This window comes from Pteropus medius, unplaced genomic scaffold, assembly GCF_902729225.1.
Source record: "Pteropus medius unplaced genomic scaffold, Ma_sr-lr_union100, whole genome shotgun sequence".
Lineage (NCBI taxonomy): Eukaryota > Metazoa > Chordata > Mammalia > Chiroptera > Pteropodidae > Pteropus > Pteropus medius.
In genome coordinates this window covers 1,751,648-1,774,854 of record NW_024342466.1, presented here as the reverse complement: position 1 = coordinate 1,774,854, position 23,207 = coordinate 1,751,648, and the positions used below count along the sequence as shown (strand labels likewise).

The following is a 23,207-nucleotide window of genomic DNA, read 5'->3' as shown; positions in this document are numbered from 1 at the left end:
GAGCTGAGTCTATCTCCTCCCCGCCCCATCCATGCTTCCGGGGTCACCTCCCAAACGACCTCTGGCGTGCATTCCCCGTCTCAGGATTCGCCCTGGAAACCCAGTCTGGGCCAGAGCATAATGAGAACGTTGATTAGCATGGACTCCCAGCTCGTGACTCTCACATGGCAAAGAGGGAAGTGATCAAATAAAGCAGTCCCTTCCAGGTGCCAGCCCACGGGCCAGCCCACGTGCTGGCAACGCAAGAGCGAATGGATTCGTGTTCGAAATGACATCGCGATTGGCTTGTGGATGGACCGGCAGACCCGATATACGGACCCTTGTCACCTGGCCTGTGACCCCCATCACTGGGAGTTGCCTCATCGTGTGATCTGCCTTTGCAGACACCAACTCGCTGGCACAGGTGCAGACGTCTGCTCACCTGGGACGCAATGCCTGGGGCGCTCAGCCTGGAAAGGTGCCCCATAGGGGACAGCGAGAGAGAAGCCCATAGGTAGACACGTGGGAGGTGATTCTCCATGAGGTCGAGGCAGGTTTGCTTCGAGGTTCCCTTTCCTTTCATAGTTAGGACTGAAGCTCCTTTGCTCCACAGATGGGGACAGGAGTCGTCACAGCGCCTGTCCACTGACGGTATCTGGACATCTGGGCGCAGTTTTGCAGGGTTTAGGGAGGGAGGGGGGGAGGGGAGCAGGAGAGCTCTTGACTTCAAAGAACGGAGACAGTGGCGGTGACCTAAGAAGCCGAGTGTGATGAGTGAGTCCTGACAGGCGACTTCTGAGCTCAGCCCCGGGCAGCAGGTGGCCCTGTCTTTTGGTTACCCCTCCTCATGAGGCGGTGAGGAGGCAACGTACCTATGAGACCTGGAGCGAAGCCGCGTGTGAAAACATGTCACCCCGTTGCAAAGGGATTAGCGGGTCAGACTTAACCTCGGCTAATTTCCCCGACACTCGGAGCCTTGTGTTTTCTTCAGTGGATCACGTATCCCAGCGTACACTGTATTTTCCCAGTGGGGGTTCCCCACTTGTGAAAAGCAGCGGATCGAGGGGCCCAGGGCGTGAGGTCTGACGTCTGACCAGAGAGAGAAGGTCAGCGCGCGGGCCGGGCGGCTGCCTCTCTTCCTGGCGCTTTTTCTGGAACTCTGGTCCTTGTGAGGTCTCGCTGACCTTGGGCTCCGTCTATGCCCTTGAACCCTCTTAACGAACCCCTCTTTTTGCATAAGTTAGAGTTTTCGTCTTACCGCACGGTTCCGGTGGGAACGTACCCTACAAGGCTTTCTCAAATTCTGTCCCTTGTCATGTGAGGCTCCAGGGCGTGAACGCCTGCGTAAGTACCGCTCACCAGCCACGCGACCTTGGGAAAGTTCTACGACCTTCGTTTTCATAGTTTTACAATAATGATAATACGGCTTGCCTCGCTGGCATAAGGACTAAATGAGATAAATGTATAAATAGTGCTTATAAACTATAAAATGCTGCATCTAGCCGCTTGGCCTTATTTTGTCCCTAAAACAACCCTGAGTGTTTTGTGAGGAAAATACCGGCCCAGCCATCTTCTGGGTGAGGACTCGAGTGACGTGGAGCCGGGAGGCACAGAGACGAGGCCCAGCCCCGAGCCTGGCCCAGCATGGTGGCAGTAGCCGCACTGACACCCGAGCCACGCCCAGGGCCAGGCCACTTCCCCAGGCCCGCACCGCGGGCTCAGAAGGGCAGGGTAGACAGCGAGGAAGGCCGAGGTGACCGCAGCTTTCTTTCCAAAGAAAACGCAAACCTCAGCAGTAGGTCGTGGGCTGGGCGCAGATCTCCCCCCTCCACCCCCCGCCCCCAGACCCAGGCAGAGACCCCCGCCGAGTCCCAGGCCAGGGCATGGAGCCCACTGGCATTTAGGGTGGTTTCCGATATGTCGATATGGGCGGTTTGCGTCTGCCGTTCATTCTTTGTTTTCTATTTTCTCTGCTTCGCTCCGTTCCGCTTTCCTCTCTTCTTGGCGAGGTCCAAAGGCCAAGGGCAGAACAGGCTCCAGCACGGAGGTGCCACAGGAAGGGGGCCCGTCCAGGGGAGGGAGGACCTGGAGGGCGGAGGCACCCTCAGGTTCTCAGGACTCAAAGGAGAGCACAGACACCAACCATTTTGCCCGTGACCGCTCCCGCGCAGTTTTCTTTGATAAAGAGGTATTTTTCGCCTTAGTTGAAAGCATAGTTTCAGTTTTAGGCAGCCACTCCGATTGTGGCTGTCGGTTCTATTTTCCAGTTGCGTGGGAAAATGTTATTTTGGCAAATGCTTTGAATACATTTCATCAAACTAAATACTCACAAAAATTCAGCCAAATGAGTCATTTCCTCCTTGTAAACGGAAAGGGGACAAGTAACCATCACCACGGATCAGGTGCTATAATGCAGATATCATGAAAATATCACACTTTTAGGTTTTTTGTTGTTGTTGTTGTTTTTATGCCTACAGCACCTGGTCTTCCTAGGTGGTCTCCCTTCCGAGTACTGACCAGGCCCGACCCTGCTTAGCTTCTGAGATCAGACATCGGGCTCGTTCAGGGTGGCGTGGCCGTAGACCACGGACCGTGGCTCCACTGGGGCGTGAACCCAGGACCTTCTGCGTGTAAAGCAGACGTGCTCACCCCTCCACTATGGAGCCACGTCCACGCTTTTAGGTTTTGAACGAACCCGACACCAAAGGTCTTAAAACTCAAGCACAGGTTTTGTTTGTCTAAGTCGCTGGTGTTTTTTGCCTAATTCCTTGCCGGGCAGTTGTCACATTAACATTTGTAAGGACACTGCATTGTGATGAAGTGATGTAGGACGAGTCAGAGATGACAAACTTGAAACGCATTCGCCTTCCGCTAAGTCGGTTCAGTAAGAGATTAGACTCATCTCAAAAGCATGCAACGGTAACTTCGAAGGAACACATTTTCATTCGCTACAAGTAGTGAAAGAAAAAAGTACTAGTTACCCATCAATTAATATGACTTTCAGTCATTAATAACATACATCATGGTGTGCACTTCCCAGGGCCCCGAAAAACGGAAAAGATGCTCGAGTAGTCAGACGTTCTAATCACACGTGGGGCGAGAGGTTCATGAACACGCAGACTACATAAACAGATAAACACGGCGAGCCCGAGGAAAGTCCTGTAGGCCCTATAACTCTTTAAATGATTTGATGTTTGCCAAAACATGGCCCGCTTGACATACACTAGAGAAGTGTGCTACCCTATGCCACCAGGCGGGATGGAGACGTCAGTCACAGAGAATGAGACACTACAGAGAGAACGAAGCCTCGCTTAGCAGTAACCCACAGACTTTCCAGATTTGGGAGCCAATAAACATCCCTTTTCACCAAGCCGATTTGAGTTGGTTTCTCTGCTATTTACAACCTGCAAAAAATAAACAACGGCCCTGCAGAAGTTTAGCCGAGGGGGAGATTGTCCTGACGGGGCTGGTAGGGGAGATGTGGGGGCGACGTGGGACTGTCCCATGGGGGCAGGTTACATGAGGACGAGGTAAAGACGGAGGGGAGCAGGAGAGGGGGCGGTTCTCCGCTGAAAAATGAGGTCAGATTACGCGGGACTTTTGTCAGTGATGTGTCGTTTAGTGAAAGGTCTGGACTTGGTGAAGAAGAAATGGAATTAAGATTGTGTCCTCTCGGAAGAAGGCTTCAAAACTGAGAAGGAAAACGGGCTCGTCCTGGTCACGTCTCGCCTAACTCTTCTCCGGGAGATAAGGGACAGCCCTGGTCTGATAAACAGCCTGCGATTCCCAGCAGTCAGCATTCTAGGAATTCCCGGTGCACGTCTAGTCTCTAACGCAGCATCGGGAAACCTAGCCAAGCGGGGTATTAGTCTAAGCCGAGACATGGTCAATGACTGTCATTAAAAGCATCCCTGGTGTGTTTACGTTTAAGTGAAAGGTCTGCCCCCTGAGCCTGGGGAAGCAGAACGCTATCAATAATGCCTCTTAAGTCATTAAGGTTCGGACCAGGTCAAAGTGCCGCCAATAATTCCTTCTTCCCCACGATTTATGTCGCTCCATGAGCAGTGAGCCTTTCTGCCGTCTCTGAGTGTGCCGATTTAACAGCCTTTGCTATGCTGATGGCATCTTCATCCCCACGCACCTGGATTCTGCCAGAGACCACTGCACTGCCAGACTTACCTGCAAACTAGATTTACCTCCACCTGTGAAGTTGTCAGCTGCAGGCTAGTGCAGGTCGCCCTACAGGCCGCTGGATACTACCGTGGACTTTTAAAATGTGTCTATGTGCAAAAATAGTTCAAAACGCTATTTTGTGCCATTATGAAAGCCTCGCACACTGCTACCTGGAACATATTGTTTTGTTTTAACTCAGAAGCATCGGTAAGAAGGCAGAGACCTGGGAGAACAGCTCTGAAGACCTTGTCCCTGGTCAACGGCGGGCTGCACAAACCCTTCATAGAGGAGTCGGGCGAAGCCCCCGCGGGCTCCTCACACTGCCCGTCACCAGTCGGCCTCGCGGCGTGCTGCACTCACAGAGGAATTGTTTCTACTTTATTTTTCGATGACACCGAAGTAGATGCAAAAACGATTAAGGTGCACACTGAACGGTCAGAAAGGCTCTAAACGGGTGGGGCCTGGAGGGGACATCGGAGAGTGGGTGCAGAACCTGCAGAGGGCGAATGTGTTCAGTTCCCAAAAGAAGCAAAGCGGCGCTGGCCGTTGAAAGGGTGATGCGCTCGCTCGCCGATGGGGAGGAGGGAGGCGTGTGATGCCGAATGTTTCACTGCATGTGTGTGTGAGCACACACACACACGCACACACGTGTGGACACATTTACACACAGACACACATGCACACTGCCACGCTGCACGCACTCCACACACGCACACACAGGCATGCACGCACACACCCCACACACACGACACCACACACATTACACGACACACATGTAAAGGCGACATGCACACACGGTGCACACATGTGCATGTTAAGGCACAGACATGGCGCAGACACACACACATGCATGCACGCAGGTACACACATGCACACAAGTACACGCATGCACAATGTATAATAATAGGTGCATGCATGCACACAGGCATGCACACAATACACACGACACACAGGCATTTAGTCACATACACACGCGTACATGCACACACAAAACACATACACTCATGCACATGCACACATGCATATACAGACATACATGCACACTCCACATGCACACACACATTACTACTCCAGATGCACACAATATTGATGCACACACTTCCGCCATATTAATGGTGACGTGCATACATAGGCATGTAATGCATCACAGACACACACGCACACACATGCACATACATGCACATTGTTTCCGGGTACGCCATTGTGTACACGCTTACATGCACCCACACACCTGCACACGCGCGCACACAGACACACATGCACACGCACAGACACGCACACATGCACTTATGTGCGCATACGTGCACACATGCAAACTTGCATGTACACATGCATATGCACATGTGCATGTGCACACACGGTACACACACGCACGCACACACACGCACTCGTTTATATCACAGAGCGGTATCCGTTTTGCAGAGGCTTTGCACGTGCATGGCTCCAGCCAGTCTCGCGACACCCCAGGTGGTTTGGGATAGTAACTGATAGAGGCTGGACATTAAGAGACCGATCCCCCAAATCATGTCTACTAACTATTTTCTTTTTTGCCAAAGTGGTTTTCCTTTAACCACCCGACTCCACAGCCTATTGCGGCAGGAGGAATCCTAAGAAGCCCCCACCCTTTGGCTAGTCCGCCTAGTAAAGCCCTCTTCCTGAGTGTGGGCGGGACAGTGCCTGGGAAGGGTCAGTCGCCCGGGCATCGATCAGGTTACGATCTGTGAGACTTCGCTGTGCCCACTAGAGAGAGGCTCTCCGGCAGCCTGTGGAGAAGTGAGCTGCGTGCTGTCACAGGCCAGCGGCGGTGACCTCGGGCAGCCCCGGGGATGGGGTCCTGGGGGCGCAGGCCCACCGCAGGGCGTCGAATTCCGTCAACAACCCGAAGGAGCTTGCAGAAGGACCCAGAGCTCAGCAAGGAATGCAGCCCAGTGACGGGCAGTTTCGGCCTTGCCGGCCTGAGCAGAGCCCAGTGACACGCGTGCTTCTCGCCTACGGAAACTGTAAGGTGCCCGACGGGGCCGTCTGGAGCCTCCGAGTTTGTGAAAATCAGTCAGTTACATGAGAATAGAAAATGAATATGAACCCATCTTCTTCGTTGTGATCCATTTCTCCCGTTTTTCTTCATATCTGATCGTTTATTTTTTCCATTTGCCTCTGCCTGAATTCTGTACCCATCATATTGCTTAATAGTAATAATACAGCCTTCAAGGAAAGAAAGAAAACAGAGAGAAATAAAGGAAGGAAGGGAGGGAGGGAAGGAGGGAGGAAGAGAAAGAGAGAGAGAGAGAGAGAAAAGGTGACCCCCAGCCCAGCCCCCTCGCTAATTCCTTCAGGCCTTGAAACAAACAAACGTAAAAGCACCCCACGCTGACTTCCGGTTCCGTGGCAAACGGAATTGAATCCTCGGCAGAGACCCCTGCATTTTTCACAGATGAAGTTAAAGGATTTGATTTGGCCGGCGCGTGTCCTGGCCTGGCACAGGGCCAGCGCTTGAGGTCACGGTCAAGACCTATGTGCCAGGCCCTGACTGTGAAGGAACCAGAACTGCTGTCGGCACCTGAAGACGTGCGACATCCGGCCAGCAGCCGGGGACGTGCGGGTCTCCCGATCCGTATCGGCAGCACAGAGATAATGCCGAGCGCGTCGGCAGACGCGGCCTGGCCCGGCCGGGTCCCTCAGCCTCCTGTCCTCCAAGACCTGTCTGTCTTCAGGCCCCGTGACACTTCCATTTCTCTAGTTCATCTCGACACCCTTTTAGAGGAACATGGACGAGGGCTTCGACCCCCAAGAGTCTCAGGAAGGGCGGCCTGCCTGTGGTGAGCCAGACGTTAAAAGTGTAGACATTCTAACGCCAAAATTTGGGGCGCAGAGACTAGAGATGGACGCGTTTCAAGTAACGTCTAGACTTGAAATGGGGGATTGTCAGGCGTGGTCGTGAACAGGAACAGCAATAAACACATGAAACATAAACCAGTTAGGTGAAATAACTGAAAATAATTTTGACTCCGTATCATTTATTTGAATTCTGGATTATTATAATGATTTCACAGCGTTACGTCTCAGGATTCACTGCCTTTCTGAAGTGATTTCGAAATTCAATCGGTTACAGTCACAGGAAGGTTGCCAGTGCTACGAATGGAGATGCCGCAGTTTCTTATTAATTTTATGTTACAGTTATTGCTTGTGTCATTAAATCTAGACATCGCTAAGGCATGAAAAGAACAGATGTTAAGAAAATAGCTCTGAAGCAGAAAGTGTAAAGAAAGAATATTTGGCAAAGAAACGATCTATCAGTCCTGCGGAAGGGGGCCCCACGAGCTGAAGGCCATTACATGAAAATGAAAAATAACAACTCTATAAAACCCTCATGAATCGACTGTACTGGACCAGCCCTCCTGCCAGAAACGACTACACGGCTGGATGAAATCTGCGAATCGCCATTCCGCAGGCATTTGCAGACATTAGGCAGCGCAGACTCCGAGAGACGAGAAAGCAAGGGCACCACTTCCAAGAGTCGGTGAAAGACAGACTCCGGCTCCCGTCTTGCTCACGTGCTCTTGCTGACCCTGGCAGAGTCCAGCTACCATTTCGTGAGCCGCCCGGCGGGTAGGCCGCATGGAAAACAAGTCGGGGAGGCCTCTGGCCATCGGGGACATTGCTACAAGAAAAACCAGAGAGCGGGAGAAGATATTTTCAATACATAGATTCAACATAGACTTGTGTGAAAATACCTAAATATCTTCTACGAATTAATAAGAAAAAAACAGAAAATTTGATAAAAGTTGGTCAAAGATTTCTATAGTTGCTCCATTAAAAAAAAAAAAAGGCTCTTCAAATGGCCAAAGAGGCACATGAAAAGGTACATTTCTCAGGACATGCACCAAACCACAATAAAATGATCATACCCAATTCCAAAAAAAAAAAAAAAAAAAAGGAAAAAGACAGAAACATCAAGCATGTGGATCAAGCAGAACTCTTATTGTTGAAACAGAAGAAAAATTATTGGTGTAATTGCTTTGGAAAACTTTTGGGCAGCTTCTGCGGAAATCGAACACATACATATCCTCTGCTCCAGCGAGGAAGATGCCCGCATGTCCAAACGCATGCACGAGACCGATCACGGCAGCATTATTCACAATAACCCCAGCCTAGGAGCAAGCCGACCACCCGTCAACAGCACAAAGGATGAATGAACTGCAGTCTGCTCACACAGTGGACTCCTACACGGCAAGGAAAACGGACGGCGTCTCCATGCAACGACGTGAATGAGTCTCACACCCACAGATGGTCAAAGCTGGACCCAGAAGAACGCGCGCCGAATAATTCCGTTCGCATCGAGTTTACGTATGAGGTCTTCCTTTATCAGGGAAAAGTTAATCTTCGGTGTCAGCCAGGCACGTTTGCCTTTGGGAAGGAGACACAGGATGAGAACTGGAAGGCACAGGTGAGCTACTGGGACTCTGCTGTTCTTCTGCATCTGATCTATGTATTCATTACACGGACATTGGCAAACTGAGGAAAAGTCTTTTGAAAGGTGTCGCTAGTATCGTTTTTATGTGCATTTCATGTATTAGAACAACGAAAAAGCCCGAAATAATCTTCTTAGCGTAAAAAGCACAAATAAGCAACTCCGTGGAAATGCGTCAGGCAGGCAAGCGCCCACCACGACGTTCACGTTTAAGCTCTGTGGCATCGGCAGGCTGCACTGGTTATAGGAAGTGGTCTGATCCTTGGGGAAGTCGGCCAGGTGACACCATCGTGCCATCTGCTGGGAGGGCCTCTGGTCCCTTAGCCCTGGTACAGGGCCGTACCATGTCTCAGAAATGCTACACTTGTAGGGAGAAAGAATCACCAGCGACGGATAAGCAGAGAGACAGCTGGAAGACAGACGGAGGAAGAAATGTGTGTGTGAAAGTTCTTTCTAGCCTTCTTTCTGCCTGGCTTCTGCCAAGGTTATGTTTTTATTGCATCTGGCAGTGAACGAGGATAAATGAATAGGTTAAGTAGACATTTTCTCTGCTGTTAAACTGCATTTTACTGACATAATCGGGGCCATTGGCAATTCGAACCTCTTAAATAAGTCTCATTATTGTATCACTTTTGTCTTATGAACAATGCAGCTGTTATTAGCATTCTACCCTGTGTGCCAGGAACTATTTATTGTCTTATGATAAGTACTGTGAAAACAGCAAAAGAGGCGGGAAGTGGTACAGGAGTCAAACGGACAAAACAAAACAAAACAGAAACTGAACAGAAACGTTAGTCATTCCAAAGAAAGGAGAGTCATTTTCGAGGTAGGTTTCAGACTGAGTTTATCAATGGCTCCTGGAAACCGTGTTCATTTTGAAAGACAGCAGGTGTTAAAACAATGAGAAGTGACCTCCTTTGCACCTGGGTTACAAAAGCTGCCTCCTCGTTTGTGAAAAAAATAAGAATAAAAAACAGGATAATAATAATAACAAAAAACATCCTGCCTCTAGCTAGTTCCTTTTTATTTTTTCTCACACTGGGAGGTTTTATTTATAGATAATAAGGTAGCTTATAAGAAATACACCCCCACACACAGCACCCCCACACACACACACACTCATTTCCTAGTGGAAATGATGCTTATTCGACATGAAATAGCTTTGGCGTTTGTATCATCTGTTGTCTTTGGAATTCCGTCCAGAATGCGATGCGCAAATTGCTCACATCCCTTTGAAATCAGTTTACCAGCAGAATCTCAACAAAACCTATCGAACGAGACTCATTTCCAGTCCACAATAGCTTCGATAAGTTACTGCAACAGGCTGGAGGGAAGCCAAGGTACACGGCCCCGGTCCCCGTCACGAGGCTGTCAGCTGTGCCGTTTACAGCTGTCGCTGCTCTGAATCTAGCCCCTGCGTGGCCAGCGCTCAGCCCCGCACCCTCGTGCAGCGGCCATCCACATCTGAACCCCGAACCGCGAACCCTGCTCATCGGGAGGCGGATCTCGAGCAGACCCCTCGGCGACCCCAGTAGCTGAGAGGACTAGCTGTCACACTAGATAGCATGCGGGCCCTGCTTTGTGCCAAGAGCTTTGCGTACATTCTTCATCCCGTCCTTACGATGACCCTTTGGGGTGAGTGGCACTGGCCCTGTTATAGATTATATCGTGTCCTGGACATCGCGGGGGGTGGTTGGTCAGGAAGAGTCGAGACTGGATGTTGGGTCTTGGGTCCCGAAAAGCGCTTCCTTCAATAATTACGAACGAACGGGATGCACGCTTTATCCGTTCCCAGTTGTGCGTGACGAGGTGGCAAGCCTAGCGTTTCATCGGTCCCCTTTTGTACAGACCTCACGTCGGACATGAGAGGGGGCACGTTACAGCAGAGAGTTCAATGTGTGACATTTTAAAATACACCTCTTATGTCGAATGACACTTCCTACTCGGAAGCACAGAAAACGTTTCTCACATCCAGGCTTAGAGGAGAAGGCCTTCAGATTCCATTTGAACTTCACACCTCTTCGCTTTGATCTGTCCTGCCTTCGCTATCCGCAGTGCCGAGGGCCTACCTGGGGACACAGTGGAACTGGATCAAAGTCCATTCCAGGTCCTTTTCAGCGTGCCTGGAAGTCCCACGAAACCACGGTGGGATCACAGCAGTCACTTCTCAGAGTCCAGTATTCACACTCACGGGCGATCTACGCCACAGCCTCGTTAGAGGCTAAGCAGAGTCATCTCCGGGGGACCCCACTCCTCAGAGTGGGAATGAGGGAAGCTGCCACCCGGGGCTCAAGCACCGAGTTTTCAGAAAGACATTTCAGGGACTAAGTCTCCCGAATACTAGATATACAGGGTCACCCCAGCTGGTGTTCTGGCACACGGCAATTTATAAACCATCCAGGGGGCCACTTGGAGTGACACGGGGGTGTAGAGGTAGAAATAGGTGCAGAAATGTCACCGGTTGCTTCGAGTCACTCTGCCAGGAGATGGGAGAGCGGGGACTGGCTGCCTGACGGTTCCACCTGTCCACGGGCCCTCCACACTCGTAAAGCCCCCCTGTTTTTGTCGCATGGGCGCTGGGCTTATAATTTGCCTGGTTACGCTGTAACATATTTCCAGCGTCAGTGGTGCCATTACGATACTCGAGGAGAATGAGCGACATTCTATGCTGTACAGACATAAACTGGATTCTCATGCTTGGGGAGGGGGTGTCAGGGAATCTGTAATTGGGCCAAGGACAGAAGAGATGCCACGTGACACTGGGTAGCTCCCTGCTGAGAGGAATCAGCGCCATCCAGGCCTGTTTGTGGAGTGGCACAGGAAACTCGCTAAGACTCGCCTGATCCGTTAAAGGGCACGTGCCATCATATATATGTGTGACATAAAATCTGCCACCTTAACCATCTCAGGTGCACGATTTTGTGGCATCGACCGTGTTCGCAATGCTGTGCAATCGTCGAGACCAGGGCCAACGTTTTTTGTCTTCCCAAATGTGTGCCCATGAAGCAATACCACTCCAGCCCCTCCCCCTCCCCCCGGGCCCTGGTCACCTCTAATCTACTTTCTGTCTCTGTGAATTTGCCGATCCTAAAGATTTCCTATTACGTGAAATCACACAGCATCTGTCCTCTCGTGTCCGGCTTGTTTTTTAGCTTAACTTTTTCAGGGTTCGTCTGAGTTGTGGCATGCGTCAGAACATCATTTTTTTTTAATGGCTGAATGTCATTCGGTGGCATTTCTAAAGCGCATGGCGTTTATCCAGTCATCTGTACCTCTTGTCCTTAATAATGTCCCTGCCTCACGGTCGGATCAACTGTCCTGCTCACACAGACCTCGGCCGCCCTGGGGCAGCCACGTGGCTCAGTACGAGCTTCTCTGCGTCTGCTGAGCACACACTCCATCAGACGTCAGCCTGGGAGGCACAGCTAGTCCCGGTCAAATAGCAATAGTGACTATCAAAGGTGGCTTTGCCCTCGCTCACTTCTGCGAAAGGGCCCTGGTTGCCGTGGCAGCTCGAGTTGTCTCAGGCCAGGGCTGGACACGTGAGCTGTTTTGACTCTGGCATGGCCTCCAAGGAGACTCAGGAGTGAGTGAGGGACCGAGTGCCCGGGTCTGGTTGAGTCACCTCGGTACCCTGGAAAACATGACAGCAGAGTCTGGTGGCTCATCGAAGAAGAGAAGGCCAGGTTCCGCTCTAGTGAACTGCCCGTGGAGCCAGACAGGTCATCGCGATGACTTGTGAGTTCTTAGAAGAGGGAGCCGAGACACCGAGTGGTCAAAGCAAGACGCAGCCGACCTGCCCAACTTCACAGTCCACAGCCACGAGCCTCGTAGATAAGGACAGTGTCGCGGCTGTGGGAGAGCTCTGCATCGGCGATGCGCCTGACAGCACCCTCACGGGGTGGAGGAGGGCCAGGAGAGGGGTGAGCCGGATGATACGGCGTCCGGCAGGGTTGTAACTTGTCGACTGATGCGAACTTGGACCCGTTGCTAAGGCTGTGTTATCGAGCGCCCTGGCTTTCCCAGAGAGAGCGCTTCGCAGGTGACGTGGATCAGAGCGGAGGGACGACGTGGAACGAGGTGGGACCGTGGACACACTGGATGGTGGAGGTGGCTCTGCAGGACAGACTGTAGGAAGACTTGGAGGTTTGTCTGACTCTGTCACCACGTGGATCGACAGTGTGACGTGGCCACCCAGCAGGGCTCCCGTCGGGACTTAGCGTGCAGACCAGCCCCCCCGAGAAGGCTTCGTGTCACTGATCTATGTCTGAGGGACATGCCCGAGAACAGTGCTTCAGAGAGAGCGGCTGCAAGACAACCGAAAACCTCGCGCGGAAGAACTCGAGGGTGCTCGCCCTGCAATCGAGACAACGGCGGGGGGCATGGGCTTCAACCCTCGAAGGACTGCTCCTCGAGAAAGGGCTGTTCCATTTCATCCTGGAGCTGGCGCGTGAAAGCCAAGGATGACGGAGCTGTCCAAAACCAGACGGACTTTCTAGAGGGGCCAGGTGGTCCCTCTCACTGCCGTGTGTCGGCAGAGGAGGGACTCTCAAGAGATGGGCATGTTCTAGGGGCTGGAAGCGGACGCGACGACTTCTGGGGCTCGCCTAGGTGCGTCGTTCCTGTGACAATGAAGGCTGGGTTCTCCCGGGGAATCGCCTCCTCTTCCCCTCGAGGGCAGGATCCATCAGAGCAGAGTCACCTTTTCCTGTCGCACGGCGGTGACTGCCGTGCTTTGCATAGAACGGGCATCAATAACTGTTTGCCCAAATGACTTCGTATGTATCAGGAGGACCGAGAAGATGGATTTTCCCAGGGACCTTCTAATCGGATTATGAAGCTTCATAAATTATTAAATATCAAGGACAAAGTAACCTTCCCTACTGTATCTACCTAATTAGGTAGCCATGACTTTTTTCCTTAAAAAATAAGTGATTTGATATAGTTTTCAGTAATATTCGTCTAACGACAACAACAAAAAAAAGTTTTTTAACAAATATTAATTAAGGTAGGTGTTACTACCAACGAGAAAGATGATGTTTAGGGGTGTAGTCTTTGTGTAACATTAGGGGGTTTGAACACCGACTCCGCCACCAGCTGGAGTTCAGCCTGGGGTGTACAGGTGCTTGAGCTCTGGGTTGCCATGTCTGCATGAGTATGATGAGAAGGAAATGCTATCCACTTTGTAATAACGAGAGGATTCAGTGACCGTATGCACATCAGGTCCTGCACTGTCCCTGGCATAGGATAAGCGGTCAATAGGTGTCGCGACTGGCGAAGCTCACGGGGCTTCCTCAGAGAACACTGTCCTTGGTCTCAGCTGGGAGACCGTGTTTCACGTCTCCTCAGAGTGAGAACTTGCTCATCTTTGTGACATGACTTGTGTCTTTTGATGGCTGCATTTCACCACCAAGTAACTTACTTTCCGGAAGAGCCTTTGGGCTGTGGCCCATACTGAATGTCGCCTGTGTAACAGCCCACACTGCCTTCTTCCGTGCTGGCAGAGTACCTGATTGGGTTCTCTTACCTGCCTCTCTCTCTCAGTGCGGGTAAGTCCGGACTGCTCAAACACAACGATGGTGGTCCACGATGTTACACGGTGAGGCGGCCACGTCCAGAGCCACTGCAGACATTTCATCACCCTGAGGGAAGTCACCCAGCATCCTAGGATGATGGCTGCAAAAGATGGAGAGCCCGTCAGAGACCGATGATGTCACCGAGTGGCTGAAATAATCAGCTCTGAAACTGCCTCACCGCTATTCCTGTTAGGGAGATTATAAACCCTCCCATCGATTGAGCGACTGGATGTTGGGTTTTCTATTATTTGCATTTGAAGACATGCCGATTTATACATGAGTAGTATACTTCCCGAGGGCTTTCATATTTGGGAAAATTAACTTCAGAAAGTAGAACTACCTTAGGTCACATTTTTCAAGAACTTTGTAAATATGTTACCTTTTCATCTGACATTGAAAGCCTCTCTGGAGCAGTCTGAGGCCAGCCAGACTCCCCTGCCATCTCTCCCTGAAGTTCAATAATACATCTCGAACATCTTTAGTGTCGGTTGCTCAATATCAGTTTTTCCTGGAACAGAGTGAGAACTTCGGATCTGCAAATGTAGTTTCTCTGTTTCAGAAATCTTTCCTTATATCTTTGAAAAGAGTTAATATCGGAGATCTCTTTTTCAGGAATATCAGCTAACCAATTCTAAAGGCTTACATGCCTGTCTTTCTCATCTACGTTCACTGGGATTGATGAAAGCTTTTCCTCTAAGTCAGTAATTCAGACGAATCATGCCCAGTCTATTGCTTGGTTAGTTCCTATCTTGGACTATCTCTGATTTTCATTTGGTTTCTTTAGTTATAGAATCTTCTTTTCCTTCTCATTATGTTATTCTATCATCTGTCCCAGATCTTGTTCTATTAAAAATAATGTTCTGTAAAGTACCAGGTGCCTCGTTACGTGGAACACAAATAAAACATTTTCTTCTATCTGGTTCCGTTTTCTTCCAGACTAGGTTCTTCACCTGTCTCTCCCACGCCACGACCCTGTTTTATCTTCCCCTTTTATTGAAGTCTGGCATTTGGGTAGTAGATATACTGCTTCTCTCGTATCAATATTTAACATGGGTTGCTCTTTGCAAATTTTCTATTTCTTCAAAGTCAATGCGAATGAATTCTCCTCGACTTCCTTCTGTCTCTGAGCGAGGCTGAGAGCCGGGACATTGCCCTGGCACCTACTGTCTGTAGCCGGTCTACACCATGAAGGTAAGAACTGACCCACTGGACCTACGCCAGGCCCGAGCTCCGACTTCTTTTCCGAGAATTTGGTAAACGCTCTTACCGCCGTCCCCTCGCCTTTAGGAGTGTGTCCTCTTCTGGTGACAAAACACCCTTCAATGTGACTCTTTGCCTGCGGTCAGTGCAAGGCCCTGAAAAATGGCGAGCCCTGGCGATCTTCGCTAGCTCTGGTCAGGTCCTGCGGGTGGCAGAGATGGGTCCCCACTCACCACAGTTTTCTCTCCCGTTTCGCCGGGTGCCTTGTTTTTTCTACTCTACAGTGAACTTCCTTACTCTACCCTTTCATGTCACTGGGCAGATTGGAGTCTTCTTTGTATCGAATGTGTGAGAATCCTTGGTATTTTGTCTACTTGGCTTCTTCCCACGCAGGTCTATACTGGAAAGTGGGGATGAGATACATGCCGTTCTCTACTGCAGGCTTCGATTTCATTGAGAACAGTTACGTAAGTTTATGGCATGACGTACTACGTTTTTGGTTAGGTTGCTTTTTATTTTTCTTTGTTTTGGGTTTTTTTTTTTTTTTGCTGGCTTTTACTATTCTGTTCATTTCATTACTAATTGTGAGAGAGAGGCTCTGTGGTCGAGTCATTCTGTCATTTTTATGTGGACGTCTCCATCATGCTCCTTCGACTGCATGAGTTCTGAACGCGTTCCTGTAGGAATCGCGGGTTATGACATTGGCAAATAAATCTCAAGTTTCTAAATACGAAGAAAAGCAAAGAAAGCGAACGGAGCAGCTTGCTAGCAACGAACAACCACATAGCATTTCACACAACACACCAGCGCCCCACTTCATTTGCAGTAAGCCCCAGAAGGGCAGCGTCTGCACCTGCCCTGTGCGCCAGAGCCTGAGTCTGCTCTTGGCCCAGAGAAGATGCCCAGTCAAGTTCTGAACGAACGAATCGCTGTTATCCCGCCTTACAGCTGGGAAGGCTGAGGCTGCGATCATTCAGGACCTTATGTGTGTGTCTGGGGGGAGGGGGACACATATCTGAAGGTAGATGAAAGCGGGGCACACGGGACGACGAGCCGGTGGCGGGGACCCGGGGCCGGCCCAGGGGAACGCGCACTGGGCGGGTCGCCCCAAAGGTCGGCTCCCCTTCCCGGTACCCGCCCCCCGCCCGCGGCTCCCGCCGGCGCCTCCCTCCGCGGCCCCAGCATCAGCTGCCCCGCCGCCGCGGCGCGGTTGCCACGGAAACAGAGGCGGCAGCGCAGGCGCGCACCGTGCGGGGGCGGGGGGAGGGGGGAGCTGCCCGAGAAGAGCGCACTGCGCAGGCGCAGTGTCTCCGTTGCTAGGTTCCGCCTCGCGTCCGGACGAGTGACCGCAGCAAAGTTCTAGACAGAGCCTCGGGGTCGCGCCAGGATCGATCCAACCCTGCTCTCTGTGCCTAAGCATCGCAGGTCGCAGGCTGTCACCTGTCCTTGTCCGAAGTGAGAGGACGGCCCAGATCCCTGCCCCTCCCCGCGGAAAGGCCCCCCCCTGCGCGCCTCTGGTGGCGTCCCGACCCCTGCAGCCAGGCCGTCGTTTGGAGGGCGACGGAAGAGCTTCCCGGCGGGAGAGGGGAAGAGGGAAAGTAGCCGGCCATGTCCAGCGCGTAAGTGACGGGCTGCGGGGCCGGAGCCGTGGGCGGCCTTCCCCAGACCGAAGGATGCCATGCCCTGCCTTGATTTCTTATTTCTTCCCCCACCGCCTCCTTTCTGCATTTTAGCAAATAAATTACTCCTCGGGCCACAGTATCCGCTTCTTGCTGACAAGGAATGCATGCACCCAGACTTTCCCCCCCACACACACAGCATCCCCTCCCCAACCAGGCAGCCATCCCTCTCAAGACTCCCAGGCCCGCTGCTGTGCCCCAGGCCCTGCGGAGGGAGCAGTATCTTTAGCACGTTCAGTGCTTTTTGGTTAATCTCACAGTAATATATGGATCGCTTTGTGAGAAGACCCCGGGTGCCAGGTTTTCTTGAGGAAGCTTCGTTGTACCACCCTGATGTTCTTTAAGGAACACCAAGGAGGCGGTGGTGGCGCTGGAAAGGGGACTTGTAAGCAGGGGGCACAGTGCTCGCACAGCAGCTGCTCCATGACTCTTCCTAATGATCATTCCCAACAGGTATTAGCAGAGCCGACTCTGTGGGCACTGTTCTAAGTGCTTGAGATATAATAACCTCACAACACTCCTGTGACGTGAGGGCTGTTGATGTTATTATTCCCATTTGACGGATGAGGAAACTTAGGCACAAAGAGGCTGAGTAGTTCATAGACAGCACCCCGGGCACCGTCACTCCAGCCCGTGCTATTACGAACCCTATTTTCTAGCGAGGAGATAAAAGCAGAGAGTTTAAGGCCTGGCGGAGTTTGCGGGTGGGGAGATCAGGAGTTCAGTTCCGGACGTCTTGAGTTTGAAGTGCCAGTTGGACATCGAGTGGAGGTCAAGGACGCAGTTGAATATTCAAGTCTCGAGTCCAGGAGAGAGGTTTGTGCATGAAGTATCAGTCGGTGGCTGCTGGCATGTAGACGGTCTTTACGAGACGTGGCGTGAGTCTGGAGAGAAGGGAGAAGCGGCCGAGAACTCCACCTTGGCTTCCTCAGTGGCGAGAGGTTGGGGAGGAGCATCCAGCACAGGGGCCGAGCTGTGATCGGTGAGGTAGAGGCCAAACAGCAGGGCCCTGGAAGCCAGGCGAAGAAAAAGTGTTCATAATGGGTCTTGGTCGGGGAGTCACAGACTCTGTCAAACGCTGCCGAGACAAGTCAGAGGAGGACTGAGACCTGACCGTTGTCTGGCCGTGCGCAGTGCGGCAGCGACGCTGGCCTTCCGTGGAGAGATGGGATGGAGAGATTGACTAGCGTGTAAGAGAGCATAGGAGAGAAATTGCCGGCAGTGAGCACAGCTACCTTTCGAAGCGAGGTTTGCTGTAGCTGGCGGCAGGGGAAGTAGGGCCCCAGTCCGATTCTGTTTTTAAGATTTGCTTTTAAGATAGGAAACAATAGCCTATTTGTTTGTCGAAGGGAATGGCCCAGCCGTAAAGGAAATGGGATGCTAGGCGGGGAGGAGGGCGACACGGGGTGACGTCCTTGCTAGTGAGGCGCACGACCCAGCCCCAGGTCTCCGCTTCAGAAGGCCTATGGCAGGATCTGCTGGAAAGGCAGAGTGGACAGATGCCATTCAGGGCGTGGCTGCCCTGGCGGGGGCCTGGAAAGACGGTGGACACGGTGGACAGCGGTCACACTGAGGGCAGTGGGCCACCCCAGCTGATGAAATGGGGCCGTGTCGGGGGAGGGTGGGAGAATGGCCTGGAAGTGACAATGAGAAGGGAGCCCCGTGACCCAGCTTCATGCCTCCCCGAGAGGGCCGCAGAGGCAGCCGGGTCCTTTAGGGACAGCCAGGCCTCCCTTAGACCAAAAAGGCTGAGGGAATATTCTGGAAAGAGAATTAACAACTAGATAATATCGGAAGGATTTTAAAAGTTTATCATGTATATAACGTAACTTGGTGAGAATTCCCATTTTGCAGTATTTTGATTTTCTGTTCAAATACACGCTATGTCTGGATAGTCATGTCTTTCCCCGCCCCCTTGCAGCATAGGAAGACGGCCAAGCTTTGGAAATAATAACTGGTCTTTTTCAACTGTCATATTCAGCCTTCTCCACCCACAATCCTTCTGGCTTCAATATCTGTGACATTTCTAGGTCATATGCTCAAGTCTGAAACCAATCATGTACTTAAAAAAAATTCTAAGTCGTCTCATGGATGAAATACGACCGTCACTTTACAAGGCGCATTTAAAATTTCCAGAACACTTTCACATCTGTTATCCCATCCCACAGTAATCCTTTGGGGTGTCCAGGGTGTCAGCATCCAGCTTTGCCTCTTACCCAAAGAGGTTAAGTGACCTGCCTGAGATCCGCTACCTCAGGAAGCAGGCTCTGATTTTAAATTTGGAGCACGTCTACCTTTAAAAACCACGTTGCCACACCCAGGAGAACTAGAAACACATGTCCACACAAAAACCTGTACTGGAATGCTCCGAGCAGCATTAGTCACAATAGCCAGAGGGCAGAAACGGCCCACGTGTCCACCAGCTGCTGAGTGGGTACACGGACTGCTGTGAATGCGCGCGATGGCACGTTATTTGGCAAACAAACAAAACGAAGTCCTGACACATGCCAGAAAACGGACGAACGCCGAAAACACGCGAAGCGAAAGGAGCCAGTTGCAAAGGACCGCCTATCCTATGAGTCCACTCGCGCGCAGTGTCCAGACTAGACAAACAAATAGAGACCGAAATCAGATGAGCGGCTGCCAGGGGCGGGGGGAGAGGAACAATGGCAAACAGAGAATGACCGCAGATGGGTGCAGGGCTTCTTTCCGGAGTGATGAAAACATTCCGAAGTCAGTGAACTCGTGATGGTTGCACAGTTCTGGGACTATTCTAAAACTGGCTGATTTGTACACTTTAAAATTGTGAATTTATGACACGTGAACCATATCACAGTCGTTCTCATATTAGGAAATCGTCTTGCCACATCTCTCGTCTCGCGTTTTCTTCGTGGGCACTGGCCCAGCGGAAGGATGCTGAGATTTCAGGCCAATGAGGCCAAGAGGGGCTCCAGCCAGATGGGGCTCGGAGGGAAGTGGGGGCTCCACAGGCTGGCCCGGCCCCCGGCAGTGCAGCGGGTGGTGGGCGTGTGGCCAGCGGACACACATGGAAAGCCCTGAGCCAACGTCGGTCTCCAGGGTAAAGCGTAAAGACGCAGGGGCCGACGTGCTCATATGCCAAGTATTTCCCCATCAGCCAACACTTTTTGCCTCGTCTCTCCAGCGAGGGTCAATGGAAAGTCAGCGGATGAGGAGTGAAGGGGCTGCAGCCCAAATGGCAGAACCTGGAAGGCTTAAGCCACCAGGAAGGTCTTTGGCCAAAAGTTCTGGTTAGGGGTCAGCTCCGCCGTGGCCCTGGAGGGGTTTCTGCCCCTTTGACCCTGGGCGAAAGCCAAAGAGCGCAGTGAGCAGAGGCAGCAGGCCCCCTCCTGGCCGAGTCTGCCCCAGAGCAGAGTCCGCGCACCTAAAACTCTAGGCGTGTTCTGTTCCTTACACGCGGCTGTTGGTCCCTGGTGGAAATCTCCTCTACCCAAGATCCCTTGCTGTCGATGAGTCTGGGGCTTTGTGGGGTTCTGGTCACCCCACCTGCTCCCTGTGGAGGCTGCATCCTTAAGTATGGCACAGCCTTCATGCTTGCGGGTGTGTTAAATGCTTCGAGGACTGAAAAGGGGGCCAGTACCTTTTATCATCAACTCGGCACCCACGTGCAGAAAGTCGGACGAGGCTGATTTGTAGGTTCTGTGGCAGGTCCTTACCCAATTCTTGGTAGCGTTAGTTCTGCGTGGCAGTCTGGGGAGTCTGCGTCTCGTCTCTTCAGGCAGGAGCAGATACTGCCTTCCGCCTATTCCGAACTTCTGCAGCTAGCCAGCGTTCTAGAATTTTCTTCAGCTGGATCTGGAGCGGCCCCCGCTGTTAATTCTTGCATGTTTAATGTTCTTTATAGATACAGTGAATGGGGTTTCTTTCTTGTTTGTTCCTCTGCGTTCAGTTTTTGCGGGTTTAATCTATGTCTTGAGACTCTGCTGTACAAACTGACTTCTCATAGTTTGGGATTTCCTTGGATTTTGTGGTAGTGTCATTTATAAGCAGTTTTAAACATCTTTTATGTTAGTACCTTTTATATCTGCTTCATCCTTTTTTAGTGCTGTTTTTAGGGTGTATTTCTAGGGTGTCTCTACTGGAATTACTTTTGGCCTGTGGTTCCCAGCATTTTGGGGTGGTCACCGTCATCTGCTCTTCCGAGTGTGTCGTTGGTATTCTTAATCAGGCACATGCCATAAATTAAAATTTATTGAGCATCTTCTTGGCATCCGTGGAAATACTCTCCAGCTTTTACTGCCCTGTCGCCCTATCGAGTTCAGCTTTCTGTTTACCTCTCCGGAATTCCTGAGATGACCCCTCCCTGGGCAGAGGGAACGATTCTTTTGATGGGGCTCCCGTGTTCTGTTTGCCAAGTGGAATTTCAGATTCAAGTTTAAACAGAAGGGCCTGAAATTTTCTTCTGTCACGCTGTCCTGACAGGTTTAGGCCCTGCACCTTATTTAGTCCACAAGACGAACCGGGCGCTTTTTCTGTTTTCTGTGAGCGTTTGCTGAGCCTGTCGGTACCCGCAGCCTGCGTCACTCACAGGTCAGGGAATATGCCTCAGGTCTGCTGCCTGCTCTCAAACACTCGAAGTCTGGGCTTCGGTAAGCTAAGAACATGCCCGTGTCTCTGGACTTTACGCAATTTTATATTCTCCGGGCAGACATTCGATACGCCTGTTTCCTGTTATCCGCGGTACATCTTCCTGCTCTGCGATCCTGTCTGTCTTTTATCCTCGCCTGTCTTTTTGAGGCATGACAAGCAACACTGCCAGAATATTCCAGATGCTTCGAACAGGCAGAAGGCATTGCTTTTGTTGTTATTGTTCTTTTATGGGGTCGTTTCTGGTAAATAACATTGTTTTTAGTCATTCATTATGCACAGAGTGAAATGTCCTGAGCTAAATGGAATTCTAATTTTCTGAATATAACCTTCTCTTATATACTAAAGTTGTCTAGCAGAGTGCTCTTTCACTAGCAATATTTTTAAAATATCGCTAACTTTGGAGAAATCTGGTACTCAGACCCAGTGGACAGAGTGCCAGAAGCAATATTCAGTGTCCCAACTCAGTGAGGTACTGGGGGCAGGGGAGGGAAAGTGGAGTATTTTGGGCTATAAATCTTTGTTTTCTTGTGGTGTCCGTCACATGCGTGTCACATGATGTGTCCTCCCTCATTTGCCTTCACGCCAACGAACAGGAGGCAACAAGGTTTAGGGGTTCAGAACTTTGCAACCAGGCTGCCTGGGTGCAAATCCTGCCTCTCACATCGTATGACTTCGGGCAATAACTTTTCTGTCCCTCACTTTCTTCATCTGTAGAGTGGAGTAATAATAATAATACCCACCTCGCAGAGTTGTTGAGGGTTTCGTGAATCAATCAGTGTAAAGCACTTAGAACATGACGGACGTTGTATAAATCTATTACCATCATCATCTGAATCTGAATCTAGGTTTTTCGCGTTAAGAGAAGCTTTTACGTTTTGGTCAGAAAGATGAAAATCTCCCATCTCTGTTCCAGGCACACAGAAATAATAGGGATAATAATACTGTTAAAGTATCTTTTTAATTTTTTATCTTTACTTATAAATTTTATTTTTTAATATTTTGTTACTTGAAATTTGTATTAATGTGTAATGTTATACGAATAGTACCTGTTTACATATTATATTTAATAGCGTAACTTTAAATTATAAAATAAAAATATTTTAAATTGAAAAATAAAAACTTGGATCCATTTAAACCAAGTTGCGAATCGGGAGGCCTGGTCAGAGTCTGGGAAAGGGAATGGCAGTGCGCTCTGGGGCACTGTGTGGACCTGAGGCGGGACAGCCCTTCCCAGCGGGGACAGAGGCAGAGGGAAAGTCCCCACTGCCCGCCCCGGCCCCAGCGTGAAACCAGCTTCTGAGCTGGAGGGAAGCGCACAGCGCATAGATGCCGCGGGTGTACGAAGAAGCCCAGGGCTCAGCAGAAAGTCAGTGCAGTGTAGACGGGGGACAAGAGCGGATAAGCCATCTGGGGGTGCGGGGAGGGGGGGACTGCGCGTGCCCGAGTGCGGGGGCCGCACCCGGCCTCGTGGGCGATCGGTGAGCGTCCGCCGCAACCTCGGGG

General features: G+C 51.0%; 1 protein-coding gene and 1 pseudogene across 2 annotated transcripts in view; one reads left to right on the top strand and one right to left on the bottom strand.

Moving 5' to 3' along the window:
• Nucleotides 1-2,447: 2,447 nt before the first annotated feature.
• Nucleotides 2,448-2,563, bottom strand: LOC120601853 (uncharacterized; annotated as a pseudogene).
• A 14,128-nt stretch (nucleotides 2,564-16,691) lies between these two features.
• The window catches only part of DRC11 (dynein regulatory complex subunit 11), a 122,793-nt gene continuing 116,277 nt past the window's right edge, over nucleotides 16,692-23,207 (top strand). For both annotated transcript variants that reach the window (XM_039860224.1, XM_039860213.1), the window contains exon 1: nucleotides 16,692-17,015. In XM_039860224.1, the coding sequence (XP_039716158.1) occupies nucleotides 17,005-17,015 (11 nt within the window). In that variant the 5' untranslated portion in view covers nucleotides 16,692-17,004. The remainder of the gene's footprint in view (nucleotides 17,016-23,207) is intronic.